The 17146-nt window shown below is 46.5% G+C and overlaps 2 protein-coding genes across 6 annotated transcripts in view; one reads left to right on the top strand and one right to left on the bottom strand.

The window, feature by feature from the left end:
- Positions 1–17146, top strand: part of MGAT4D (MGAT4 family member D) — a 63356-nt gene that overhangs the window by 1227 nt on the left and 44983 nt on the right. The window contains exon 1 of one of the 4 annotated variants that reach the window (XM_068154032.1): positions 15560–16055. The exons of the other annotated variants lie outside the window; for them this stretch is intronic. The gene's annotated coding sequence lies outside the window, so the exon portion shown is untranslated. Of the gene's footprint in view, positions 1–15559; positions 16056–17146 lie in introns of those variants that run through there. 4 annotated transcript variants of the gene reach the window in all.
- ELMOD2 (ELMO domain containing 2) lies at positions 1153–14594 on the bottom strand. Of its 2 annotated transcripts, none has more exons than XM_068154036.1 (9): positions 14399–14594; positions 14110–14257; positions 13087–13115; positions 11579–11673; positions 9791–9920; positions 8716–8849; positions 8153–8221; positions 6528–6661; positions 1153–6147 (listed from the first exon to the last, which is right to left on the bottom strand). In XM_068154036.1, the coding sequence occupies exons 1-9, from the start codon at positions 14399–14401 to the stop codon at positions 5990–5992; spliced, it is 900 nt and encodes a 299-aa protein (XP_068010137.1). In that variant the 5' UTR covers positions 14402–14594; the 3' UTR covers positions 1153–5989. The 2 variants fall into 2 exon arrangements, with proteins under 2 accessions (XP_068010137.1, XP_068010138.1); XM_068154037.1 differs by having other exon boundaries at positions 14110–14254.

Below are 17146 nucleotides of genomic sequence, written 5' to 3'. Positions count from 1 at the left end.
TGTACAGCTGGGTCTGGTTCCTCAGCTGGGTGCTCCCCAGGCTTCTGGATCTCCTGTCACAGGGCCTTCATTCCTCCTCTTTAATCTTGCAGCAGCATTTTCAAGCTGTGGTGACTGGGTGTCCCAGCAGTAGGTGTGCCAGAGAATTTGGACTGGATGCTGAGCATTGCTCAGATCCCCTCTGGGGATGCTCTTCTCCAGGCTCCCAGCCCCAGGGCTCTCAGCCTTTGCTCCTCACAGAGCTGCTCCAGGCCCCTCAGCATCTGCCCAGCCTCCACTGAACTCTCTCCTTGTCAATCTGGGCAGCCCAGAACTTGCTCCAGTCCTCCAGCTGTAGCCTCACCAGGGCTGAGTACAGGAGGAGACTCTCCCCTGCCCTGCTGGCTGCCCTCAGCTTAGCCATAGCTCTGCAGGCAAGCTGTTAGCAGGCAGGGTGGCAACAGGGAGCAGTGTGAAGTGTGGCTGTGCTGGGTGTCCTGCAGGCTCCCAGCTCTGGGGAGCTGCTGCTACTTGCTGTGCTGCCTCTCCTCCTCTCCTTCCCTCTGAGCTGCTGCGTGGCAGGGGATGGCTGCTATGTCTTTAAAGAGACCTTATTGCCCTCTACAACTACCTGAAGGGAGGTTGTAGCCAGGTGGGGGTTGGTCTCTTCTCCCAGGCAAGCAGCACCAGAACAAGAGGACACAGTCTCAAGCTGTGCCAGGGGAGGTTTAGGCTGGATGTTAGGAAGAAATTCTTCACAGAGAGAGTGATTGCCCATTGGAATGTGCTGTCCAGGGAGGTGGTGGAGTCACCATCACTGGAGGTGTTTAGGAGGAGACTTGATAGGGTGCTTGGTGCCATGGTTTAGTTGATTAGGTGGTGTTGGGTGATAGGTTGGACATGATGATCTTGAAGGTCTCCTCCAACCTGGTTTATTCTATTCTGAAGCCTTCCCAGGGCAGTGCAGAGGCAGCTCCATTGAGATTCCCTCTGGGTACTTTAGAGCCACAACCCCCCCTAGAAACTGATGTATAAAACCAACAGCAAATCCAAAAGGGGTGACAGGGTAAAGCTTGCTCTCGTAGCATAGCGCAGGAGCTGAGAGCACAGAAGGGTTCTGGCCTGGCTCACTGGAAATGGTAGCAGGCTGTAACACAACCACTGCAGACAGCATTTTGGAGTAACTCCTTTTTATTTGCTACCACTGTAAACATCCCTTTCTAGTACACAGACAGCACACTTTACATTATTGCTTTTAAACTGTGGTAAACAGAAACACCTATTAGTACGCAGCTATCTAAGCACAGTGTGATAAGAAGAAACTGCCCCCCAAGCTGTGTTGGGTTGAGCTTTTTTTCCTTCTTCCCTAGATAAAGACAATACAGAGACTGGCACAAGAACCATCAGCCCAAAGATTGATCACCACTGTACCACAGCAACACAAAGTATGACAGAAGGAGACAGCAGGTTACATTTTGCCAGGCATTCACTAGCAGTATTGTCAAAGAGCACTGACCTACCTAAACACAAACATTTCCATCACAACAGTTTTCAGTACAAGGCTAACCAATATCTTCTTCTGTGTTTGTTGTTGAAACCAGCAAGGAAAAAATCCTGAAAATGAATGCTTGGGGCCTTTTTTTTCCTCTTGTTTTGTTTGCTTTTCAATCCCAAACTCTTTATCTGAAGTGCTGCAGCTGGCCCCTTTTGCTACTGCCCTTCAGGACATCATGCCCTGTTCTCCACCTGGTTGTATCAGGTGGCAGAAGCACAACCAGTTAAAAAAAGCCATTCTCAAGTTTCTTTCTTCCCAAGTAGCATCAGCAAGTAACTGAGTTGGTCTGGCTGAAAGTTAATGCTGAGGGGGGGCGGAACTTCAGCCCCACCACACAGCCTCTTCACATCCCTTTCCCATCAGGTTGGTGACTTGTGAAGCAGTGTGTTTAGAGTCATAGAATGAGTTGGTCATCTAGTCCAATCCCCCTGCAACCAGCAGGGATGTGGCCCACTAGGATCAGGTTGCTCAGAGCCTTGCCTTGAATACCAGGGATGGAACCTCAACTTACCTCCCTGGGCAGCCTGTCCCAGGGTTCCACCACCCTGCTGGTAAAGAACTTGTTCCTAACATCCAATCTCAATCTACTCTAATTTCAAGCCCTTGCCCCTTGTCCTATCACTGCAGGCCTTTGCAAACAGTCCCTTTGCAGCCTTCTCACAGGCCCCTTCCAGGTATTGGGAGGCTGCTGTGAGGTCTCCCTGGAGCCTTCTCCAGGTCCCCCAGCCTGTCAAGGTTTATTGGAGGACTACATTTTACTTGCATGCTAAATGTCTACTGCAGTTCATTTTGGTCATGGAGTGGCTCCATGCTTCGAGCACACACCGAACAACAAATGTGGAGGTAGTTTGTCAAACAGCTGCTACACAAACAACACCACAAATGTAGAGAGCCCCCTGGACTCACTTTTAGGTTACTTCTTTCTTTCTGTTACCTAAAATGACTATTGCATAAAAGCTTTCACACTGTGAATGCTTTGAAGAGGCAGCAAGTTAGAAAACAAACAGTACCTGTGAAGTCTAGTGGAGACAGACTTTTAAGACATGACAGCTAATAAATAACACAGAGAAGGTTTTCAAACCCTTGGGAATAAACAGTGAGCACTAAATTCTGGTATTAAACTGATTGTATCCACTTGCAGCAAGGTGGCCTACCCCCAGTTTGAATCTGCCAGAACCTTAGGACTGTCATCCTACAACAGAGCTAGTATAAAGTACCACTGATGAGTACAACACTTGTTCTTGCCTAAACACAGCTTTACCTTTTTCCATCTACTATCTAGCTACCACCATAATACACTTAGCCTACCACTGGTGCTAGTCTACATACAGTGAGTGACTCCCAGACAGAGGGGCTGGGCTGCTGGGTCATACAAAAATCACTTGCAAATTCTACCTGCTTCCTGGGAAGGTGTACTGGAGCCTAACACATGTTCACTTCAAGTACTACATGCAACCTAATGCACTCTCATGTAGTTCTCCCACAGCATCTGGTGGTGGTGGGGTTTCTTTTGGTCTGTCACAGTTTACTCCCAGCTCACACTTGGATTTTAAACAGCAGCAAGAAAAAACCAACCCCAGGAAAGCTAATGAAGATGCATCTGGCTTCAGACTCACTGTGTTCCACACTAAAATGTTTTAGGTGTGTGATGGGAAATCTGCAACTTCATGGCTGGGCTTTAAAAGCCTCACCAGAAGGTTCAATGGCAGTCTCTTAGTGAACAAGGAGCCAAGGGGAATCTGCAACTTCATGGCTGGGCTTTAAAAGCCTCACCAGAAGTTTCAGTGGCAGTCTCTTAGTGAACAAGGAGCCAAGGGAAATCTGCAACTTCATGGCTGGGCTTTAAAAGCCTCACCAGAAGTTTCAGTGGCAGTCTCTGAGTGAACAAGGAGCCAAGTGGAAGTTTCAAGGCCAGGAAAAACAAACTGTTTGACAACTGTTCTGTTGTCAAAAACCCACCCCAAAGGCTGCAGGCTGTAGCCCAGGGCAGTGTTTAGGGAGATGGCTCAAGCAATTTTGTTGCCTGTTGGCAAGCAGTAGATGAAAATAAACAAAGAGATTTGCTTTTCTTTGTGCTGCTAAAATGCATTGAGGTCACTTCTGACGTTCAAAATTCAGTCCCATGTTGCTTGCACAGGAGCTCTACAATGGCAAAATTAAGAGTGGCAAACATGGCAGAAGCTGGGGCCAAAAAGTAACAGACAGCTAACCTCTCAGCACTGGAAAGAGTGCTTTGCACTGCCTTCCTCAGCTTTTGGGGCATGTTCAGTATCTAATGAGGGCCAGAGAAACAGAGCTTCACCACAGGACCCGAATCCCAGAATGCTCTCCACAGGTTCTCAGCTTTTTCAGTGGTGAGAATTCCAGGACCCAAAAACCTGGGAGCAGCCAAAGCCCTTGGCTTCCTGTGGTCAGGCTTGTGTCTAGTTGAGTCAGTTTAGAAGCCATGGTGCAACCATAAACACTTTCCCTAAAAGCATCTTCACCTTGCTTTTTTTCCTAGTTAGTTGACTAGGTGGTGTTGGATGATAGGTTGGACACTATGATCTTGAAGGTCTCTTCCAACCTGGTTTATTCTATGCTAATAGTGTCACCCCCAACAGAGATGAGATGAACCTTCTCCACCCTGCAAGTGTTAAGAGCTGTTTAACTCTCCTCTACACCTAAGTTATCACAAAAGGAAATCAGAACTCTGTTACCTCCTACACAGACTCTGTCTACCCTGGTCAGGAGCCTGCCCACAACTAAGAGCTCACCCATATTTAAGGGATCAAGAGCAAGTGGGTGGATGCAAGTGCAAGGAGTCACTAGTTACACAATACAGACACACAACCACTGAGGTGGGAAAGCACCTCTGGAGACACCCTGTCCAAACCCCTGCCCAAAGCAGGGTCACCTGCTTAGGGCCACATTCAGTTGGGGTTTGCTTCTCTCCTCTCCAAGGAGAGGGAGTGGTGCTGCATGCAAGAATGCATTTAATACTTATGTAGTGTAACATCACTCATTACCAAAAGGGGTCCCTCAGTTCTTCTTGTGTTCAGTGTTTGTATTCCTCAGGAATCTCTCAATGCTTACTCACTGACAAGAAGTCAACCAATTTACCTGAGAGGATTTAAAAGAGCCCCAAACACCAAAGGCATGAAAGCTTCTACTGGCACACAAACTTTGTGCCACTGTGTGCTACATAGGTACTTGCTGAAAGAGTCTTTCCCCAACAGCTCAAGCCTCTAAGGCTATGGTCTGGTTACAGGAACAAAATAAACCACTGATTGAACAAAGCAGAAGGCACTTCTTTAATTGTAGGCTTTAGAAAAGGAAGTGATAGTCATACCAAATCTGTTTAAAGATGCTTTAAGCAGTAATTAGTCACAATATAGAAAGGAAGTCATATTGACTGGATTGTCTGAGGATGCCAAGGTTAAGGAACATGTCACAGTTGCATCCCTTTCCATGGAAAATGCCTCTCTGAGGCTTGTACTCAGGTGTGGATTTGCTTCCCCAAAATCGGGACTGCAGCTGCAACAGGAGTTTCTAACAAGTCAGCTTTACAAAAGGGCTAAACAGACTCTCTTGTACTTCCCACTGAGAATACACCACGAGCTGCTGAAAGACAGGGCTGGCAACAAAGTCAAGCAGCCTGAGCAGCTGAAGTCAGACTAGAAAGACACTAAACTTTTTACAGCAGGAATATTTTCACAAGTAGCTTCAGGCTGAGGATCTGATCCTGGCGCTGATGAGCTGTGGTGCTTTCTGTTTGTTGGCAAACTAAGCTTCTTCTAGACATTAAGAATTTGCTGGTACAAAACCACAGATTAAAAAAACCCCTCCCTTACCCAGAAGTAATTCCTAGTAACTATGTCAGTATGTGGATGGATTAAGCCTCCTCTCCCAAATCACAGCTAACAGGACCCCTTCTCACACACACACACCTCTGCTCTACGGAGCCATCTCACGCTGAGCGAACGATCAGCTGCGTGTACAGAACACCCAAAAGCCTAAAACCACAGCAATGCCAACTGAAAGTAGTGTTTTAAGAGACAATGAATTAACAGTCTACCACAGGAATGGAAAACATGGAGGCATAAATACCTGCTTCATGTTTCTGCACTGAGAGGTATAATAAAAACCTCATGAGAGCAAGTGATCCAGAGGCTCTTGAGAGTCAGGGGGTGGGGTTTTGTCTTCTTCTTTTCCCCCCTCCCCCAATAAAAAAAATCAGAAGCTGTCCTTTGGAGAGTAGCATATCAAGACCTGTAAACAGAGGTTGATTGTCCAAGCTTTCATAACTGAATTTTGATTAATTATATTCCATTTTTTAATGTTAAAAAAAAAAGAAGGGGAAAACCAAAATGTTCTCTCTTTAAGCAGTTTCTGGTGAAAGCTGCAAAACTCTCACCCCAAATGAGAAATTCCTTTCTTTCTTTTGAGGCAGAACCTCCCAGGCTGCAGAGCAGTTTAAGGTTTCTTTGTGTTCTGTAAGGTGAGTACCACGTTATAATCCAGGAGGAGGCTCTTGATTTTCTCATGGAATTTCTCCCTGTAGTGGTTGAAGTGCATAATGCTTTCTGGTTCTTCTTCAAACCAGAACTTGTCAAACTCATAAACCAGGTAACCTGGGAAGGGAATGAAATACTGATCTGCAACAATTGCCACCACAATTTTCTACCTTGATCTAGCTCTACCTAGAGCTGCAGTCCCTTAAAACAGGGTCTGTCCCATCCTGGGCAACAGCAAGCTCTTGGACTCTAGTTAATGACAAACCAACCTGCAAGTACTGAATTGTCAGCCATCAGTCTCTAATATACAGAAAGCCACACAAATTTATCCCTTAAACACATATTTGTGCAGCACAATGTTTAAGCATCAGGTGCATTTCCAAGCTCTGATCCAGAAGATAAACCAGCTTGCTCTGGCTAATGAGAACAGAGTGGGAAACCCCCTAAACTCCAGGTTGTTGCCCCATACCTGTACTAAAGAAGCTACAGATACTTACAGTAAAATTGATGGAAGTGCTCCATCTGTGGCAATCCAGAGACCATGTTGTACAGATGAGACTTCAAAGTACCATTCTTAAGTAAGGTGTAGGCCATTTCTGTTAGATTGATCCCAACTATTGCATAAGAATACCTGCAACACCAAGTGTAGGTGATGTTTTACCTTATGGACTGAAGAACTTAAAAGCTTCCCTGAAACTCTGCTTTAGGGTAACTTTAAGAGTCACTTTTTCCTACCCAGCTTGTTGACAAGCTGGCTCCAGCCTACAGACCACTCCTTCCAATCCTTGGTGCATCCAACCATGTAAAAGCTCTCTAAAAGCACTGGTTTCCTAAACTAATGGTATGGGTAGTACCTCTGTTAGGCAACAATGAAATGGTTGGGCCATTGACCTCAGTTTGCTCACAAATGATTAGATCTGCTGAAGTATTAAAAACTAGACACCAAAAACTTTGCTACAGTATAAATGGAATGGCCACCTTGCAGCTGGTTTCCTGTTGTATGGTAGAGGAAGCACCACAGTTGAAGGACTGTTAAAATGAGTGTTTCTGGAAGAAGGGAGCAAAATAGGGATTCTTTCCTAGCAATGATGCAGGTACTGAATTGATTTAGAAGTCTCAGGGATCCTATTCTGGACCTAGCTGCATAAGGTGATACTATTTACAACTGAAGTCATGGAAGCCTCCCATGCTTGGTAGGTGATTAGTTAACTGGAGGCTAGATAGATCAGATGCCATACACAGGTTGTGGCCTTCCAGTATCTGAAGGGGGCCTACAGGAAGGCTGGGGAAGGACTTCTCAGGATCTGAGGTAGTGATAGGATTAGGGGGAATGGAATGAAGCTGGAGGTGGGGAGATTCAGGCTAGATGTGAGGAGGAAGATCTTCCCCATGAGAGTGGTGAAACCCTGGAATGGGTTGTCCAGGGAGGTGGTCGAGGCCCCGTCCCTGGGGGTGTTTAAGAGCAGGCTGGATGAGGCTCTGGGCAGCCTGATCTAGTGTGGGGTGTCCCTGCCCATGGCAGGGGGGTTGGAACTAGATGATCCTTGTGGTCCCTTCCAACCCTGACTGATACTATGAAACTTTCCTCTGTATCTGACTAGGTTTAGAGCCTATTTCCCTGCCAAATGAGCTCAGTGTTTTAATATGCAAAGCTCTTAAAATGCAATTAAAGCTGAATGACAACCAAACATCTGTTTGTACTAACTACAGAAGAGAAACCTAGCAGACAGAGGGACCTTAAGAGATAACTGATACCATCCCAACACAGGATCAGTAAGAAGGCAAGAAATAAGTTACTGTTTCTAAATCTAACTCTAGTCTGAAGCTGACTGTGATGATCAAGCTGTTCACTGTGTTAACCAAAACCACTATCCTGCAACAGTTTGTATCCCAGCAGATATTGTGGGAATAAAAAAGCTGCACCCAGGTCCCACCCCAAACTGATTTCTGTGTTTGGTTTTCCCCCCCTACCCCCTTTCTACTAAGGCCTTTTTTTCAATTCTTTAATGGGGAAAAAAAAAACCCAGTCTAGATTTTTCTTCATTTCCAGGACACACAGTTAGCAATCTTCACATGAGCTCACAACACACAACAAGAAAGAAAATGTCACAGGGTGCCTTACCCCAGCTGTGGGTGGTTTGACCGGGAAAGGATCTGACGAGCTTCGTCGGTGTAATGCTTACTGAAATACCTGCCAGGGTAAAACAGGATCTTCCATGAGTGGCTTTTAAGCTCCCATAAGAAAAACAGGCAAGTGTTCAGCACCCAAATGTGCAGCTTTCAAGCTGTCTCCTGTTCTGCAGACACCCAAGTCTGCAGATTAACTTTGGCAAGTTATGCAGCTTTGGTTGGTTTTCCATCGCAGTAATTAATTCAGGAGTTTGGAAAGCTTTTGACAAAGTCACTTCAGTTGTGACCTATCAAATCCAGCCTATGGCAGCAAACAAATAAGGTGTCCTGGGTAACTTCCTGTTCCTCCCTTTGCTTTGGTTGGGCTCTACCTCACCACATGTTTGCATGTCTGCAGCTGCTACAAGCATTGACTTGTTTAGAAAAGGCTGTTGTCGCTGTGCTGAATCTCTGTGTGCTTCTATTCAGTCTTGATCAGAGGCAGCACTACCCAGAGAACACACACAGACACTGAAAATTAGTCACAACAGAAACCAAATGCTTCTTTTCACTTACACTAGATTCACTAATCCCAGCAGGCCCATTCCTCTGAAGTCTGTTTTGGGATCATCACCTTGGAAGCCAATGTCACACCACTGCTTGGAGATTCTGGCCTTCAGGCTCTCATGAGGCATCAGCAAATTCCAAAGCTGCACAAAGATGCTTCCAGGTTAGGCACAGCTGCTAAAGGATTCCAAGTCACATACATCAGAATGCTTGCTGCTGCACCCTAGAAACCACTCCCCATGGAACAGGAGACATTCTGCATGCTGTTCTTTCCCTTAGCAGCAGTCTGGAGTCCTACCCCAATGGCTCATTTCAGCACTTGTGAAAACCATTACAATTAAACATGAAATGTGATAGTTCCCCTTCACAGGCAAAGCCACTGCATCAACACTGAAGGACTTGTTTCACTTTCATTTATGCATCATGTTCTGACAGCAGAGCTAGAAACTGAAACACAAATTTGAGCTCAGTGAGTGCTTACTTAATGTCTCAATGTTGGGACTTGGCAAGCTGAGATAATTATGAACTGCTAGGAAAATTGCATGCTAATAGCTTCTACTGTGCAAATCTCTCTGAAAAAGCCTCAAGCAGTATTACCTTATTGCTATTATTTTTTTGTTACCAAAAGTACATTACTGGTAGTTTTAAATCTTCCAGCATTAGGCTCTCTCCTCTTTGACACTGGTGGTGTTCTCATTCCTGCATCCCAGCCAATGTGTATTTATGTAGTAATGGCCTGGTTTACAAAGTTAGACATGCATCAGGTTAAATACCTTATCAGAGAGGATCCTTCAGTGCCCTGCTACTAATTACTTTGCTGTTTACATGGTGTTATGTCTGATTTCACACAAAATAATCCCACTTTCAGTAGCTCTAATTCACTAACTCGTTTTTGCTTTGGTGGTGTGTTTTAATGCATCGCTTCTGTAACAGCTCAGCAGCTCACAAGGAGAAAAGACCTTGAAACAGGCCAGCTGGTTAGGAATACTACAAATAAATTCAGTTCTTTCATGCTGTCAGAGTTGGAAGGGGGGAAAAAAGAAACCTAACAAGCAGCTTCTGTACTGGAAAGATTTTTTTTCACCTCAATTAACTGTTCCTCGTGTTCTTTGTTCTCCGAGTCGTAAGGGACCTTCCTCAGGTTTTCCACGTTCAGGTAAAGTTTTCTGTACCCTGATATCTGCAGTAAGGATAGATGCAGATTTGTCTTAAACCTGAAAGAGTAACAAAACACCACAGAAGCTATTACAGAGGTGTGGTTAGCCAGAAATTCTTGCTTGTGCTACCAGATAAGGCTGTTCATACTGGAGCTTACAGTGCATTAATGTATGAAGTGCTTTATGTTTAGCTTTCAGACTGCAGCATGTTGGTTAATCACAGAATATTAGGGCTTGGAAGGGACCTTGAAAGGTCATCTGGTTCAATACTCCTGTTAGAGCAGGACCACCTAGAACAGGTCATACAGAAAAGCTATCATAGTATCAGTCAGGGTTGGAAGGGACCACAAGGATCATCTAGTTCCAACCCCCCTGCCATGGGCAGGGACAGGTTTTCAACATCTTCAGTGAAGGAGACTCCACAACCTCTCTGGGCATCCTGTTCCAGTGTTCTGTCACCCTCCCACTGATAAGAGCCCCAGCTCCCTCAGCCTTTCTTTATAAGGGACATGTTCCACTCCCTTAATCATCTTTGTGGCTTTACACTGGACTCTTTTAATTTCCCTTTCCTTCTTGAACTGAGGAGTATACAGCTACATGGGGTTTATTTCTACCAAACAACCCTTCTAGTCAATTCAGTGCTGGACAGTCAGGCCCTATTCACTTAATTATGCAATTAAAAAACAACTGGGATAAAATCAGTGAAGGCAGAAGAAAACTCCATTAACCATCCTGACCCCTGTACCTTGATCTGTACCCCAAAACCTGTACATCTTAAAGGGATACTGTATCAAAAATAGCTGCAAAGAAGCATCTCTTTAACATTTTGACTATTCACTTTTCTTCTCAATCACTCATAGTTACTCAGGCAGATGAATGCAAACATCAATCAGACATTGCTATACTCTCTTAAATATCTCTAAGCCGATTGTATAGTTCATGTAATGAACCTATGCAATAGAATAGAATAAACCAGGTTGGAAGAGACCTTTGAGATCATTGTGTCCAACACCATCTGAACAACTAAACCATGGCACCAAGCACCCCATCCAGTCTCCTCCTAAACACCTCCAGTGATGGTGACTCCACCACCTTCCTGGGCAGCCCATTCCAATGGCCAATCTCTCTTTCTATGAAGAACTTCTTCCTAACATCCAGCCTAAACCTCCCCTGGTGCAGCTTGAGACTGTGTCCTCTTGTTCTGGTGCTGCTTGCCTGGGAGAAGAGACCAACCCCCAGCTGGGTACAACCTCCCTTCAGGTAGTTGTAGATAGCAATAAGGTCTCCTCTGAGCCTCCTCTTCTCCAGGCTAAGCAACCCCAGCTCCCTCAGCCTCTCCTCATAGGGCTTTGTGCTCCAAACCCCTCCCCAGCTTTGTTGCTCTTCTCTGGACGTGTTCCAGCAACTCAACATCTTTCCTAAACTGAGGGGCCCAGAACTGGACACAGGACTCAAGGTGATTATCATATTGAGAAATAAGGAGTAACAGAAGGGACCTAAAAGATAGAGGTGCAGTTATCCCAAACCCATGTCAATTAAAACTGCAATTTGTTTTCTAGAACTGAGAGGACATAACCACATCTCACTTTCTAATTTCACTCTAAAGATTTGTGATGAAGAGCCAAAGCATTTCATCAGATTAAGCAACTGCAAGAAAGTGCCAAGGAGTCAGAACTGTCTGCCACAAAGAGCTTGTGTTCAGGTTCCAAACCTACCCTGTGTCCTTCTGTTCGATTTTCTTCTCTTGCATTACATCTTTGACACACTTCTCCACATCAGCCTCCTCAGCATGTACAGCATTCCTTAAAACCTAGGGAAGTCAACACAGGAAAAGACTTGATGAGGGATGCAGCACTGTGTCACTGCCTTATGCTTATTTCTCAGAAAATACCTGCCATGGATGCATTCCTTGCTGTCAAAGGAGAATAGTCAATTTACTGCCAGTGCTGACAGTAAATGGTCTCAAACTGCACACCAAAACCTCTGCAATAATTATATAAAAGCATGATTTGTAACTGTCAAGTGTGTAAACAACAACATTTACACAGGAGTGTCACAAAAGCTGGAGAGTTGCTTAGTCTAGGTTCTCATTTGCTTTCAGATGCTTAATTAAAACATGGGTGTTTTTTTTCCCCCCTAATCCTATTGAAAGAAATGGAGCTCCTGAGGAGCAGAAGTGAGAAAACTTCAGTCAGGGAACAGTGCTTCAGAGTTAGGAGACAGTGAACTAACAAAGTTGAGGTTTCAATGCTGGGGTGAAACAAAAGAACTTCATGTAAGACACTACTGTTCTGCAGCCTTCCAGAGTAAAGGGCAAATTATACACTGCCCACCTAAAATATTAACAACCTCACCTTCTAAACTCTTTATGGTCACAACACATTCTATAATACAATTTGTGCCAGCACCTAAGCAGTTTCATTTCAGTAAAGCAAAAGGTTAACTCTTTCAAAATGGAGTATAATCATTTATTTAAGAGATGCTTAAAAATGCAGCCACACTCTGCTCTACTGCAACAGAGATGCTTGTGGCAGCTACTAATTCTCATATCACATTGCAGTTATCAGCCAGAAATAGGCAGCAGAGTCACATCAGTGTCTAAAGAGGATGAGTTTTGTTTGAGATATACAAATCTGTAGGTTTTAAGTGTTAGCTGAAGTCTAACTTATTTCCCTGGAGATATTCAAATTAAAGCTTGACAGGGTTCTGGGCAGCCTGATCTAGTTGCTTACTGCAGAAGGAGTTGGACTTTATGACCTTCAGAGGTCCCTTCCAACCCAGACCATTCTATACTCTAATGTAGAATAACTGGACCAAGCTTGCCAGTTAAATGTCTACCTGCAAACTTGCATTACTTCATCTTCAGCAATTCAAGGTACTATTGTAAACACTGCACTTGTCTTATCCTCATCACCTACCTGTACCTTGTGATTTCTACAAAAACAGCAAGAGATCGTAGTGATAGGGAGAAATTACCCTCTCCAACAATACCATCTTAGTGTAAGGACTTGTCTGAGTTTTGCTAATGTTTAAGAGAGATTGGAAACTAACATCTGAAAGGACATGGGGTTATTTTTCACTAACCCTACTACACCAAGCCCAAAATGCTGTTCCTTCCTCTTCTGCCTTTTACTCCTGTACTTTCCTCCACCCTCCAAAAGTAAATGTGTTCTTTTCTGGGATCTGTCTCTGAAAGCTTTTATGACAGTCTAGTATCTTTTACCTTATTCTTTGATGATTCCAGTGAGTGTTCTGCAATACAAAAAAAAAAGAAGCAAATGTCAGAGCTGAAATGGTTCCAGGATTCTTCTGGCATTTAAGTATTAGAACACTTTGCAACCCTTTTTGTACGTGAAACCAACCAGAAATAACTCAATCTTTGAATCAGCAGGTACCAGGTAACTAAAAAATCTTGATTCAAATGCATGTATCTTTAAATAATCCTCTACTACAATGCTAAACCTAGCCTTGGGAGTTTTAAAGACATCAGTTACTTGCACAAAAGCAGACGAATCTGAAACTGTCAGGGCAAAAATGTGTCTCTTGAGGTTGTTTTTTTTCCATTCTTAGAAATGGTTTTGTGCTTATCACCAAAGAATAAGGAAGCAAAGTCACTTCCTCAAGCTGCTAAAACAGCAGAAACCGTAAGTAGCTGCTGAAATAACTCTTTTAGATGAAAATTCTGCATAGAGCAAAACGGTGCATTTAATAACCTTCCCTCCCTCACACAAAAAAAAAAGAACAAAAATAATAAATATTCCTTTCTGCTTGGTGAAAGCTTTTCTTAGTAACAGGAAGGTTAAAATGTACAAAGTGCTGGGAGAGACTCTGGTGAAACCCTGGAATGGGTTGTCCAGTGAGGTGGTCGGGGCCCTGTCCCTGGAGGTGTTTAAGCCCGGGCTGGATGAGGCTCTGGCCAGCCTGATCTAGTGTGGGGTGTCCCTGCCCATGGCAGGGGGGTTGGAACTAGATGATCCTTGTGGTCCCTTCCAACCCTGAATGATACTATGATTCAGGGGAAACCGACAAGATCTCCAGTTGATGAAGCTACTTGGTTTTGCCTTATCGGGCGGGCAAGGAGGCAGCTCTGCCGGGCCGGTTCCCGGTCTCACGGGACAGCCGGGAAGCAGGGAACGGCGGGAAGGCGATCAGGGCATGCGCTCGGGACAGGTAATGGTTTCCACCTGGCGCGCTCACGGCGTTTCCGAAGCCCCACACCAGCTCCCGCTCTGCCTGCGCTCATTACCTACGCTCAGCGTCCGCCGGGCGCCCGCCGCGGAGCCGTCCAGGAGCCGCTGCAGTTCGCATTTGCGCGTCAGCAGCCTCACGATCCACTTCAGCCAGAAGCGGAGGTAGTTGCTGTACAGGAACCCCCAGAAGTATACCAACATCTTCTGCGAGAGGAAAGCCCCGCGTCAGCCGGAGGGGCACGGCGGCGGCAGCCCCCTCCCTGCCCAGCCTTCCCGCCCCGCCGCTGCCATCTCCGGCCCGAAACACCCTGCCCTGGAGGGACAGCTCCCCGCGCCGCCCCTCACCATCACCGCCCACCCCCGGGCCCTGATGAGCCGCTGGCGGTGAGCGCCCTGCCAGGCCGGGCCGTGTGTCGCTCCCCGCGGCGAGGGGGCGGGCGCCTGCCCCGGCAGCGCCCAGCGCGGCCGCCCGGGCCCACGGCGGCGGCGGCGAGCTATCGGCGCCGGGCCACCCCCTGCATCCTCCCGCCGGAAGCCTCTTTCCGCCTCCCCCGACCTGGAAGCGATCGTGGGGCGGAAGTGTCGCTTCTGAGGCTGCTTCCCCGTCCCGCGGCTGGTACCGGCTGTGCCACGCTCCTGGGAGGGCCGTAGCGGCACAGGAAGCGCCGGTTCCTCTCCCTCACCCGCGGCGGCCACCCGCTGCCCCGCCTCGGCGGCTGAGGCTGCGGCTGCGGCGCCGCCGGCGCAGCCCTCTGCGGGCTGGAGGAGCGCTCCCTCTCCTGAGGATTCCCGGGGCCGGGCGAAGCTGCCTTCTTTCGCCAAAAGTCTCTCCCTCCCGGACGCCTTGGCCGCGGGCAAAGGGCGATCGGAGAGCAGGCAGCGCATTGCTGCTTGTGCCCAGTTGGGGCAGGCAGCCTGGCTGGGCTGAGGCGCCTCCAGTCCCAGGAGCTGCGAGGCGCAGGCCGCGGTGGCTGCTGTGCCCTCCCTAGGTAGTGGCACAGAGGTCCTCACCCGGCACCGTAGTCCCTCAGAGCCCCCCAGTTTGTCACTTTGTGTATGCACTGTGTTCATTTTTCTGAGGAGAGTGAGTGATTGGTTGGACTTGATGATCTTTGAGGTCTTTTCCAACCTTATTGATTCTATCAAACTGCACCAGGGGAAATTTAGGCTTGAGATGAGGAGAAAGTTCTTCACAGAGTTGCTAGCCGTTGGAATGTGCTGCCCGGGGCGGTGGTGGAGTCACCATCCCTGGAGGTGTTGAAGAGGGGATTGGACGTGGCACTTGGTGCCATGGTTTAGTAGTCATGAGGTGTTGGGTGACAGGTTGGACTTGATGATCTTTGAGGTCTTTTCCAACCTTATCGAGTCTACGATTCTATGTTGACCCAGGGTTGGTCCTGTTGGACCCAGGCAGGGACAGTGGGGAAAAGAATGGTATCCTTGGTTTTTTTCTTCTGTACAGTGACCAGTTGCTCTGTGCTGGCTGAAAAGAAAAAGTTGCCAGCAGGTGCAGTAAAGTTTGCCCTGTGCCATTGGAGCCTCTGCGCTGATGCTCTTAGAAGCAGTGCTATCAAAGGGGTGTTGAGGTGGCACAAAGAAACAGGGATATGGATTTTGATACACTCTGTTTTCTTTGGCTCCATATTTCAAAGGAAAATGTCAGGCTTTCTTCCCAACTTCTCTGTGGTAGTGGCACACAGAACTCTTTTTCTCTGCTAATGTTTTCCTCAAGGTTAAATGAAGCAGAAAACTGGCCTGTGATGATTACGTGCCTGCCTTCCGTTTACACTGACGATATACTGGCTAGTTTTCAGACCACATATTTACATTAGCAGGTCCTTGATTATGTCTAAGCCACCCATAAGTAACCTTTTCATGGTCTGCAACGCAAACCAGGGCAAAGCCTGCCAGCTGGAAGACATCCTTGCTGCGGGACTGACCCCACTGCTAACCGGGAAATTGGCGCAGGCAGCCCAGCTCCCACCAGAGCCAGGAGTCAAAGGTGCTAATTAACACCTTCAACTTCTTTGTGATGCCTCATGAAATACAGTTGGGGATCACTCGTGCTTGTTTTAAGTGTTTTCAAAACTCTGCTGAAAGACCTGTTGCTTGCTTTGGGTATAGCTCAAGGCAACACTAATCAGAAGGGTCAGGGTTAGATGTTAAGGAGGGGCGCTTTGCCATGGCCCCTGCTTTGCCGTTGCTGAATGGAGGGGCAGCCTAAGGGTGTCATTTAGTTCTGGTCAGTGCTCCCATTGTGTTGCAATTGATGGTTGTTTCGGTAAACACGGGTTGAACGGTTCCCTTGAGGACAGCAGAAGGAATTCCTGTTCCTTTAAATAGTATGCAAAATTTGGAGGGTTGAAAGGGAGCTGACAGACTTGCTTGACCACGTTGTGACACCTTTTTTGATGTGAGGAAATTGAAGTACCTTTTACACAGAAACAAAAGCCACACAGCAGGTCTGGTGGCCTGTGGCCCATGGGTTTTCAGAGGGTTGACCAATACATTTGGCATCCTCCCTTTGGATTTTTATACTTGTAGAGGTGCAGAGTTTCATGCAGGGTAATCACTGATTACCTGTGAATAATCTGTGAATCGTGAATAATCTGACTTTGAAAGCATTGGAGTGCCACTAGATGAAAATAAACTAAAGAATATTTCTCTCTAGTAAAAGGTATTCTTACTTGGTGACAGGGTGGCATGAAGGTTCTATCACATTACCTACATATAAGTGGGTCCAAGGTAGCCAAAAAACCATCTTGAAAACTATCAAAGATCCAGTATGTAAGAACTGATAAACTGGAGAAAATGTGTCTGTGTGACAGATCCTGGGTAAGCTCCAGCTGCCCCCCTGCAACTCTGAGCAAATAATCCAGGCCAGGAAAAAAAACCATGACACCACACCTCCCACCTGAAGATTTGGCAGAGCAACGGGCCATGGCATTTAAACACAGCCAGGCTGAACTCTTGTTGTCACAAGAATCATAACCTCAGACAAGAGGGTGCTGTTGCAGTTGGATGTTGGGAAGGCAGAGTTGTTAACAACATAGGAGAGTGGCTGATCTTTGCTGTCAGTCTTTATGCCCATGT

Source organism: Melanerpes formicivorus, unplaced genomic scaffold (assembly GCF_026170545.1).
Source record: "Melanerpes formicivorus ecotype bairdi unplaced genomic scaffold, bMelFor1.0.p_v2 SCAF_27, whole genome shotgun sequence".
NCBI classification, from domain to species: domain Eukaryota; kingdom Metazoa; phylum Chordata; class Aves; order Piciformes; family Picidae; genus Melanerpes; species Melanerpes formicivorus.
The sequence above is the reverse complement of the archived record's forward strand: the minus strand, read 5'-3'. Positions and strand labels throughout refer to the sequence as shown.